We start from the raw sequence: 12145 nt of genomic DNA, 5'->3' as shown, positions 1-12145 counted from the left end.
TTACATGGACATTAAATAGAGATGAAATATTAGTAATTTATTACTACTAAATTTACTGGTAAAATATAATTGTCCATTATTTGCAGAAAACAAAACTTCAACCATAAGAGTATTTAGCTTCAAGTATCCCAGGTTGTTGTTAATCAATTAGCAGCAAAATAAAAGAAAGCGAAAAATGGCTGATAGAGACAAGTGTTAATATATATTAGGTTAGCCTTACTCCTTGGCCAGCTGTACACTGGTGGGTTTTGCTCCAATAGGTATCCCATGTTTGTGCAAAGTACTGATTAAAGTATCACGCATTTCATTGTTGTAGGAGTCAAAGTCAAACACATTTCGAACCACATTTGCAAGTCCTTCAGTTGGAAATTTCTGCACAGAAACAAAACCCCAACATTCATCTTATTACACATATCTATTAAGATATTGCACATACTAAAATATTTTATATTGTAGTTAGTCTGTATAGTTAAACTGCTAAAGTCAGTTGAAAGAGAAATGCTATGTTTATTTGTCATGAAGCAATAAAACAAATGGTATATTTATTTCCTAGAAAGACAACTTCTGTTTAAATTAAACAAAACAAAACATTAGATTCATACATCTAAATAATGAGCTCTAGTAGTCATGTTCTTAGTGTTGCTAGATAGAATACAATAGAAACAACTAACACAAAAATTGCAGAACTAACAACATGCATGCTAAACTTCACTGCCCTATTGCTTTGCTTTTTGTTGCATCTCTCATGCTTTCTTGATATGTTATCTATTTAGATTGCATGATCTTTGAGGCAGGGACCTTATCTTCTTACAAGTAAGAATGCTTAGCAAACTATTGGCAATTTAGAAAGTACATACTTTTAAAAATAAAGAATGAATAATGAAGTTAATTTAGGGTGGGAGTTGCAAAGGTTCTCAGTGCTGGCCTACCACAGCTCCCATTGAAGTTAATGGGAGCTGAGGCAGGCCAGCACTGAACACTTTTTGAAAATCCCATTGTTGGCTGCTCTGGGTGCTGTCTCTCCAGGGGTCCCAGCTTTCTCCTAAGTGGGCCCTTTCAGTCCTATCAGTCCATGAATTCTTAACTTAAACTGAGTCTATCAGCCCTTAAACACCAGGGCTTGCAGTTTTCTTTTCTCTTCTTATCAGTTCCTGAGAAGCAGCCTGGCATAGGGCTGTTGTCCCCTCTGCTGTCCCAGGCCTTTCTGCTTCCCTTTTCCCTCTCTTGCATAATGACAGGTTTCAGAGTAACAGCCATGTTAGTCTGTATTCGCAAAAAGAAAAGGAGTACTTGTGGCACCTTGGAGACTAACCAATTTATTTGAGCATAAGCTTTCGTGAGCTACAGCTCACTACACTGGATGCATCCGATGAAGTGAGCTGTAGCTCACGAAAGCTTATGCTCAAATAAATTGGTTAGTCTCTAAGGTGCCACAAGTACTCCTTTTCTTTTTCCCTCTCTGTTCTCCCTCCTTTATAGCTGGGCTTGTTTCTGTATCAGTCACAGAGACAGGTCCATACCTTCACAACTGGTAATGCTGGCAGCTGGGAAGGGGTGCAAGCAGCCTGATAGTCTGTCAGCAGGGAAGACTCTCCTCTCCCTTTTGCCTATGCTCAGTATGGGGTTTGTAAACCCCATTACACCCCTCCTTAAGTGACCATTGCCCCATTCCTACAAACACATATGCACATGCATAACTTTTCTACCATTGTGAGACTACTCATAATTAAGCATATGCGTAAGTTTTTTCAGGGACAAAAAATTCCCATGGGGCATATTGTGAACCCATCACTCTTATTTGGTAGCATTTACTCACATAAGAGTCCCAACTGTGTAAGTAACTACACACCAGTGGAATAAGGGGTTCACAGCCTAAAAGTTCCATTGCGCACTTTGACATACTCCTGTCTGAAACAGTGGTACATCAAAGCATACTATGGAATTATTACTGCATGGTAGCAGGGTCCACACGATTAGTTAGTGCATGAAAAGCTAATGCACTCTACATTCATGCCCTGGCTTGCTTGCTGCACACTAAATCACCGTATAGACAAGCCCTTTTAATGTGTGTATCACAAAATACTACAGCACTCATACACAAGAACAATACATACACAAGAATATGCCCTAGAAATTATGCATATCTGGAGTATACAGAAAAGGCTGCATTATTACTTAGCTAATTATTTGCTTTGCAAAATATGTAATTGTGGGATTCTACAAGTCATTCTCTAGCTGCTCCCAACACATTTAATGTGGCTATTCCTTACTGAATAAAATATAAAAAAGTCCTGTGATAAATGTTCTAAGTTAAGTTGGTTGAAACATTTTAGATAGAATCCCGGTGGAAAAAGTTAATTGATATTTCTGAACTACTAAACTCCTTTCTACTAATAAGACTTACAGCACTGAATAATTTCACTATCCTGGAATCAAAATTAATATATTGCACAGAAAATAATCTACGCATTTATCATGATGTATATCAGACAGATCCATTGCATACACTATCCAAAATTAAAAGCACAAATATCTACTTATATTGTTACTGCTTAGCACATAAAACCATCCTGCCTGAAACAAAATTATACTTGGACAACTTCTATATTCTGCAAAATATATTTAATAGACATTGTTGCAAACAGAACTTATCAGGACTTGTATATACTGTAAATGTAACTGAAAAACATGGTGTGATATATCTTGAATTTTAGAATTTCTGCAAAAGTAAAGCAAATGATCATGTAATTAACAGTACACAGTATATTTTGAATAATAAAACAGTAATAATGATGAATAGTTATGGTTAGGTAGCATTTCTTAGTAATAACTCACATTCTTCCTCTCATTACAAAGTGTAACGAACTAGCTTGCACCGATTTAATTAGTAACTTTCAGTACAGTATCTGAATACGCTAGAGGATAATGACAGGTTTCAGAGTAGCAGCCGTGTTAGTCTATCTATTGATACTGAGCTATTATCAGCAAATTGAATCTATTTCCCCATGTTAATTATCCTCACACCTTCTTGTCAATTGTCTGAATTGGGCCATCTTGATTATCACTACAAAAGTTTTTTTCTCCTGATGATAATAGCTCATCTTAATTAATTAGCCTCTTGGATTGGTATGGCAACTTCCACCTTTTCACGTTCTCTGTATGTATATATATCTTCTTCCTATATGTTCCATTCTGTGCATCTGATGACGTGAGCTGTAGCCTACGAAATCTTGTGCTCCAATAAATTTGTTAATCTCTAAGGTGCTACAAGTACTCCTGTTTTTTTTTTTAAGAGGATAATGATTAGCCTCGTTTGCTCTACATTTATTGTTTCATGTAGCTTACAGAGGAAACGGCAAAAGCTTTAATAAATTGACTCAAATGTTATCCAGCCCACCCAATAGTCTCTTTATCCTCTTTTGAACTATTTTGTTTCTTCTGACATACATCCCTCACATCACTGAAACTGATATCTCCATGCTTCCTGTACCAATATTATATGATATGAACTCTATTTCTTCAGAGGCAAATCATCACTTTCACAAAAATTATTCTGAACTAGAGAACCTGTCAATAGGTTCTTCACTTAACTCCATTTTTAAAAATGAGCTCTACTGCTTCAAATGGTACAAATTCAGCAAATTTTTAATATCTGGCTGGAAAACTGTTTACCAAAAAATGTCACTGACAGTTTACTTGAAGCACAAAATTTGTCTGTCTTTACAAATCATTTACTTGATATTGATTTTTAAAACCAGATTAGCAGACAAAATATTGATTCCCCATCAGTACATCCAGTTCTCATTCAATGAGTCTTTCCATTACAAGTAACACTTCTATGAGTGTCTTGGAGTACTTTAATATTTTACTCCTAGATTTCTGGTTATTTTTGAAAACAAAAACAGTTTTTGCTTTTAGCAGCTTCATACTGGATATATTTTATGCTTAAAGTCATTACATAGTATGGCTTGAAAAAAAAAAGTACTTTACATGAATCTAAGCTTACGTGAATTGCGAATACGGGTACTACTGTAATCTACTTTAAACTACCGGTACTCCCACGGTCATTCTGTTACGTCAGCATTTACATTCTATGTAGCTTGACATCTTACCAAATACTTTGCTAAAACTACTTTTTTGAAGAAATAGCAAGCACAGTAGCAACCTGTTAACACTGTATTCTATTATTCAATCTAAAACATTTTACTGAAATAGTTTTCTCAGCATGAGCACAGAGATGCTGAACTGTTATTGGAACACAGTTTAACAGTTTTCCTCAGTTCTGCAATCCCTGCATTATGACTGGTTGTGAGTGATTTATCTTCATAATCTCCATAAGGTTATGTCTCCATAATCATAGAGTATGCATATCACTGTACTTTGATTGGCTGACAGTCAGAATGCAGAGATTTACATAATCACTGTACTATTACTTCTGATTCATACACTTAAAATTTTCAGGTTTTCTGCCAAAAACAAAGATATTGCCTTAGTTTCTAACCCCTTTCTGTAGAAGCAGAAAAGTTCCAAAATTACATGAAAGAAAACAACCACGAGTACAAAGAAAGTGAGGCTGTGGAACTGCTGTAAAGGAAATTGTTTAACCATATGACTAAATTACCTCTTTCCTTCCTACAGGCCAGCACTGTTCATTGACTCATTTCCCTCCTTCCTTTCCTCCTCTCCCTTCCCTCCCTGAAGTCCGGCAAGGTCCTTTCTCCAGAATAACTATTATATTTTTAGTTACACTAATTGTTTACATTAGGTCAATCCCACCTCCTTTACTTGCCAGTTTTGAAATACAATTTACTGTAAACTGTCGCCCCTCTGCTAAGCAGTAGCCAATGTCAGGGCCTTGGAGATAGGTTTTGCATTGAAGGAGAACTCAGTGATGCAATCTGCATATTTACTTAGTGCAACTTGTTTATTTACACTACATACATTAGTTATTCAACAGAAGTGGGCACAAAAGGCACACAGGGAAACCCCTCTTTCTGAAATCTCAGCCCCACACACCAATACTCTGTTCCCAGAAAGTAACTCTGCACTAATAATTGACTCCAGTGAGGGAAATTGAGGAAGAGAACCAACCAACTGTTTGCCACAGCTTTCCCCAAACAATCTGCATCAGGAAAACTAACAAAGCCGTGTTTCTTCAAATATTGTACACTTCTTGCGCACTATGAAAAATAACTCATAAAGCAGTGTAACGCTGTCATTTGGTGAGGCCTGCCATTAAAACATATATTCTAATTACAGATTATTTGGGGGTGTGGCATTAAGAAGGAAGAACCAAAAGGGTTGTTTTTCTTTGAAACAAATCTGCCTTTCAGCAGTTTGGCAGCCCATTTTTTCTCTTTCATTTAAAATTTGATTATTTGTTTTAATATATTAATATTACTAATAACACATGATACTTGTTTCTAGTAATCTGATAAATCACTATGACCTGGTCAATAACACCTCAGCTTTCAGACCTGTAGCTCATTCAGCACAGGATAGGTATTACTTCATAAACATTCAAATTATCAGTGTTGTTATGCTGTATTTATATTATGGTAGCACCCAAAGGCCTCATCAGCATTCAAGAAATATTGTCTAAAGAACAACTAAAACTGCAGAATGACAAAGTCCCTGCTCCAGAAATCTAGAATTACTAGGTATAAGTATCATTGTAAAAAAAACTATACTATTTCTGAGTCATAATATCTTAGTGTCACACACACAAATTTGACACCCTCCCCCCCTCACCATGCAGCCCCATTGTGCTGTATGAACATACAGGTAGAAATGGTACTTTTGCCAAAGAACTTATAATAAGAGACATTATATTAAAATAATTATTACAACAATATTTCTAGGAAAATAAATTTAACACAGTAAAATCTTAAATCTAAGAAACAGCACTATAATAATTAAAATACCTACATCACGGATTATAAATAGTAGAAAATACAAACATTCCATATTCAAATAAGCAGCAAATACGTTTCAAGTTATATAGCTATTCTTCTATTAGCAGAACCTAACTTAAACCTTTTAACTTTATTATTGAATCAGAATTCAGGATATTGCATTTTGACTGTGTGAGGCAATCAAGGTACATGAGCAACTGTTTGCCAAGTCCATATGCATGTACAATTTTGACAACATAATATGATTTTTGATCTATTATTCTTAAGCAACAGTGTCCAATTTCCCATAAAGGCAATGTAAATCAAAAATGAAACAGTAGGCAAAAGTGTAAATTATTAAGTTATGTTATTCTTATTAAAGCTCAGGGAATTCTATCAGAAAAACCAATATGAACAATGCATAACAGGTTCACTTTCTCTCACACACACAAAGAACATAATGAAAGATAAAAATGTATTGTATGCATTGTACACACTTACAAATAAATGTTCACAAAGATCTAACTACCAACATACATATAGAACCCTATCATTGTGCTAAATGAGCATCTAGATATTGTTACCCTTTCTAAATGCAGTTGTTGGATAAATCCTTCCATCCACAAATTTGATTTATTACTTATTTTAAAAAAAATCTTTATCTACAGTACTTGAAGGTTTTTCAAAGAGTATATTGCATTACTGTTCATTTAATTTATTGCATTCTTTTGAATTCAAGATAATGCATATTGTACCTGTAAATGTTTTACTATATTTACAACTTCTCTGGTTGAATAAGGATAGTTAATAATTCCTTGGTCAGCCAAGCTCCTCAGTTCTCCAAAAGCAGCCACCAGTTTCTGAAGGATTGACTCAGGAACATCCGGTCCATACTGTCTAAGCATAGCCAGTTCCGACTGTGGTTTGGGATTATCAACTGCATGGCAGCTAAAAATATCCCCTAAAATAAAAAATATATATAGGGTTCATTTAAGCTTTAATACAAAGGGAGTGTAATAATAATAGATAATATCCACCTTGTATAGTTGAAAAACCCTGAAAGCCTTCAGAAAGTACTGAGCACCCACCCACTGAAAAATCAGGCCACCTGAAGTCCTCCCATGCTGGTCACACAAAAACGAGGCATCCAAAAATCACTAGTTACCTTTGAAAATACAAAATTCTTAACTCACTCTTCCTGAATAAAGAGACTGAAAGCTGAATTAGAAATGCCTGAAGGCAAAGTTGGCAAAAAAAAAAAAAAAAGAGATGCAACAGGAACCTCTGAACTGTCACTATAATTCCCTGGAAATGAGAACTTCTTCATGAAGTCCTGCTTTAAGCACTCTGCAGATAAGTGCTCTCTCCACAAATGCCTGTTTAGACCACAGGAGGTTGCTTTTCAAAATTTGTCCACTACCACCTCTCCTCAGTCAAGGAGGTGGAGCGGACAGTAAATTTCAGTACACAGATAATTTCTGAAGGCCTATGGAAAACAAACCTGGTCCATTTGGCCATTGCATAACAGGACATCTGGAAGCCTTTCCTTCAACTCTTGAAGAGAACAAAGAAAAAGGGATTTATTTTCCTGCTTTTAATCATTCTAACTTCACTTTGAATGTGCTTCTGAAGTCAAAGAGACAAGGTGTTTTCCATTCCTGGTTCAGAATTGGGAAAATCAGAAGGGAAGTGTAACTTGCCTAGGTGAAAAGGGCGCAAAATGTTTGGCAAAAACTAGGACACGTGTAAAGGACCAACTTGTTACTATGAAGAACCAATATGGACAGTTGTGGGAAAGTATGGAGAGCTTTACCCCTATCCTGGCTAAGGAGATCAACAGCCAGAAACCAACTTCAAGAAGCAGCAGCAGAAATTGACTGAATGAAGAAGTGCCACAGGGTGGCTGGCCCCTGGAAATGAAGGAAGCTCAGCTCCCTTGTGCTAGAACAGATATGCCCAGTTGGACCAATGATGAGAGTGAGGCACCCCCGAGCTATAATGAGCCAGGCTCTCAGTATGGAAGGGGGATTGCTCATGGAGCACGAGCAGGCACAGGCAGTGGGAACCTACTGGAGGGAAAAAGAGCCTCCAAGAAAGCAGCTTTGGAAGGTGCTCTGTTAAAGGAGTACAGGAGAATCCTGCCATAGGCCTTCAAGCAGGAGAGACTGAAAGACAAAGGGGAATGTCCCCAGGAAGTTGTAGCCCATGGTGTGCTCAGGAACTGTTTTGTTCTTTTTGCTTATATTTGGAAAATAAAACTGTCGATCCTTCATGGGCTGGGGAAAGGATACAGTCTTCCAGGATGCTTGAACAGAAGTTCACAAAAGCTGAGGAGGATCACTTTTATAACACACTCAAGGCATCAGGGAGCTAAATGAATAGTGGAGAAAGATCAGCTCTTTCAGGAGTGCTCTGACGCAAAACTAAAGCTTAGGGCATAGGGATGTAGGGTCACTACTGGGCCCTGCTGAAGATGATCTTGACATGAAAGCAGAGGGGTTTCGAACCCTGGAAATAGCATCAAAAGGTAGAACTAAGCCCGGGACAATTATGACTAAAAGCAGTTTTCTTTATGAGTTTCCATGTGAGCAGAAGAAGAGGACATATTTAACCATGGGAAAGTTCTATGGAATAGTAAAGACATCCTGGTCCAGTGTTGCTGGGTGAATTTCACTGGGAACAGGTCTACAACACGGACACAGGGCTGTAAAACATTTGCTCTTGAGTACCACTTTCCTGGAAGGGTCTTGGATTGCCCTTGCCCACAGGAAAATATGTGGAACTAACTTTCTTGCTGAACAGATGTACATCCCAAACAGGGTCATGTCTAAGGCAATGGAAAACAATGCCTTGGACCCGGAAGTAATAGATTTAGGGGTCCTCTCCCCACCCCAACCACCCCACTCTTCCTTTCACCATGAGATCAAGTAAAAGAAAGAAAGCTAATGTTCTCCCACACCCAAGACCATTGAATATACCTGATTTACAATGCTCCCATTTAATACAAATCACTTACCTAGTGTGCCAAAAAAATCATTACCCAAAAAAGGAAATCCGGGTCTATTTGCTAGAACTACCATTCTAAAATCAGGATGAATTACTATTACATTTTCTCTCCCATCTACATTAGCAGGATCTGGAAAACAGATTGTTAAAAATGTTTTAGTTTTGCCATTTATGAAACAAACAATAGAAATCTGTACATCTTCCAAAAAACCCAAAGGCTTTATTAGCATGTTGCTCCACTATGAGAGCTCTAGGCACTTACTATAATTATTTTGTTTCATAAACCTAGAGGAATAATTTGTTCCAAGCTCAATGATGCATTGAATATCTCAGGACCAGAGCAACTTGTGCCTTCAGTAAAACTTGTGGGAGAAGGCTGGTACCATGAGATATATCCATGAGAACCCCCTTGTGGAGATTTCTACATATTGCCCTGTGTGAGGCAGGAAGAAGAGATCTGGAGCTTGCCCTCCTACAGAAAACCCTGTGCACAAACTTGAAGACCCCCAGGAAGCTGTGAGAAGCCAGAGCCACGTGTGCAGAGAACGTGCAAACTGGCTCAGGCTAGGCTTCTCCACCTGCTCCCTGCAAGCATATCTTCATTGGTACCACAGGGAATCCTCTCACAATTACACAACCAGGATATTAATTTAAACAACCAGAACTATTTCTTTTAAATGACACCCTAGAGATTTGTGGTCACCCAGTATAATTCTAGTATTGTATCACATGAATACTGAATAATTACTTCATTCACACTTAAATCTGTGCTCCTAATCTGTTTAAAAGAAAAACACCACCTCTATTTTCATCACACATATAGCATTGTTTCAGAGTAACAGCCGTGTTAGTCTGTATTCGCAAAAAGAAAAGGAGGACTTGTGACACGTTAGAGACTAACCAATTTATTTGCGCATAAGCTTTCGTGAGCTACAGCTCACTTCATCGGATGCATACTGTGGAAACTGCAGAAGACATTATATACACAGAGACCATGAAACAATACCTCCTCCCACCCCACTCTCCTGCTGGTAATAGCTTATCTAAAGTGACCACTCTCCTCACAATGTGTATGAAAATCAAGGTGGGCCATTTCCAGCACAAATCCAGGTTCTCTCACTCCCCCCGCCCCTTCCAAAAACCACACACACAAACTCACTCTCCTGCTGGTAATAGCTTATCCAAAGTGACCACTGTCCCTACAATGTGCATGATAATCAAGGTGGGCCATTTCCAGCACAAAACCAGGTTTTCTCACCCCCCCGCCCCTTCCAAAAACCACACACACAAACTCACTCTCCTGCTGGTAATAGCTTATCCAAAGTGACCACTGTCCCTACAATGTGCATGGTAATCAAGGTGGGCCATTTCCAGCACAAATCCAGGTTTTCTCACCCCCCCCCCCCGGCCAAAAAAAAACACACACACACAAACTCACTCTCCTGCTGGCAATCACCTTGATTGTCATGCACATTGTAGGGAGAGTGGTCACTTTGGATGAGCTATTACCAGCAGGAGAGTGAGTTTGTGTGTGTATGGGGGTGGGGGGGGTGAGAAAACCTGGATTTGTGCTGGAAATGGCCCACCTTGATTATCATGCACATTGTAGGGACAGTGGTCACTTTGGATAAGCTATTACCAGCAGGAGAGTGAGTTTGTGTGTGTGTGTTTTGGGGGGGGGGGGGGGGGGTGAGAAAACCTGGATTTTTGCTGGAAATGGCCCACCTTGATTTTCATACACATTGTAAGGAGAGTGATCACTTTAGATAAGCTATTACCAGCAGGAGAGTGGGGTGGGAGGAGGTATTGTTTCATGGTCTCTGTGTATATAATGTCTTCTGCAGTTTCCACAGTATGCATCCGATGAAGTGAGCCGTAGCTCATGAAAGCTTACGCTCAAATAAATTGGTTAGTCTCTAAGGTGCCACAAGTACTCCTTTTCATATAGCATTGTATTGACAAACAGTGAAGATGCACTTCAAATACAGCTCTACTCTGAAAAGTAACTGTAAAAATTCCAATGTGTTTCAGTTTTTTCCCCCCAATGACTTCCACTTGATGAAATTCTAATGATGAAATTTTCTCATCGTACAAGTAAAACAGCAACAAAAAAAACACACAAAGATTTTTGCTAACTGCCAGCCCTGAAAAAATTCAACCTGGGACCCAAAACCTAAGATATGGATTTGGCAGACCAGAATATGTTCTGAGCAATAAGACTGCATAGATGTAACCAAGAGCACAATTTGGTCAAATGCATCCTTATTACTGGAAGTGATGAAGACAGAGCTCAACTTGATTTTTGAATCCGCACCCGAGAGGGTTGCCAGTTCGGAAAACTTTTCCATGACAATAACTACTGAAACACTAACATGGTGTCTCACGGGCATGTTTACGGAGTCTCTCTACAAAGAAGTACCACACTTAAAACTCCAATTGCTAACATTTGCACAGCAAACATTTTTTCGACATTTTTTCTTTTGTAGCTATGGCTTAATAAATGCAATTGCTGTAATATGGCAACATACTATGTTTCACCGTAGATTATAAAAGCAACTTACTGGCAACAAGGCGCCTTCCATCCGACAGAACCATTTCTCCACTTTCCACAAGAGTTTTTAAAATACAGGTAACATTTGTAGGTGCTTTGTCTGCCTCATCGATAACCAGAATATGCCCCAACTTGACTGATTTCACCTAGAAGACAGAAGAAATGAACTGTCATATATATATACACACACACACACACATATATTGCAATATTGATTTCTCAGTTTCTTGTAGTAACAGTTTGTATTTTCCCTCTATAAGTTAATATAGAAAAACAAAGAGACAGTAAGTGATTACTAATATAACGTTAAAGCATTAATATATTGTTGCTTGAAAAACTGATGAAAGAAATGGGTCCTGTTAATACCAAAAATGTGTGTTTTCAGTAGGGCAGTTAATTAATCCCAGTTAACTCATGCGATTAATTCAAAAAAATTAATCACTATTAAAAAAATTAACCATGATTAATTGCAGTTTTAATCGCACTGTTAAACAATAATAGAATACCAATTGAAATGTATTATAAATATTTCTGGATGTTTTTCTACATTTTCAAATATATTGATTTCAGTTACAACACAAAATACAAAGTGTACAGTGCTCACTTCATAGTATTATTTTTATTACAAACACTTGCACTGTAAAAAAGGTAAATAAAAGAAACAGTATTTTTCAATTCACCTCATACAAGTACA

General features: G+C 37.7%; 1 protein-coding gene across 2 annotated transcripts in view; it reads right to left on the bottom strand.

Moving 5' to 3' along the window:
* The window catches only part of VWA8 (von Willebrand factor A domain containing 8), a 289992-nt gene that overhangs the window by 108720 nt on the left and 169127 nt on the right, over positions 1-12145 (bottom strand). For both annotated transcript variants that reach the window (XM_077811982.1, XM_077811992.1), the window contains exons 23-26: positions 11462-11597; positions 8911-9030; positions 6650-6855; positions 221-372 (exon numbers count right to left, since the gene is read on the bottom strand). In XM_077811982.1, coding sequence (XP_077668108.1) covers positions 221-372; positions 6650-6855; positions 8911-9030; positions 11462-11597 — 614 coding nt within the window. The remainder of the gene's footprint in view (positions 1-220; positions 373-6649; positions 6856-8910; positions 9031-11461; positions 11598-12145) is intronic.

The sequence above is a fragment of the Eretmochelys imbricata genome, chromosome 1, assembly GCF_965152235.1.
Source record: "Eretmochelys imbricata isolate rEreImb1 chromosome 1, rEreImb1.hap1, whole genome shotgun sequence".
NCBI lineage: Eukaryota > Metazoa > Chordata > Testudines > Cheloniidae > Eretmochelys > Eretmochelys imbricata.
This window is presented reverse-complemented; position numbering and strand designations above follow the sequence as displayed.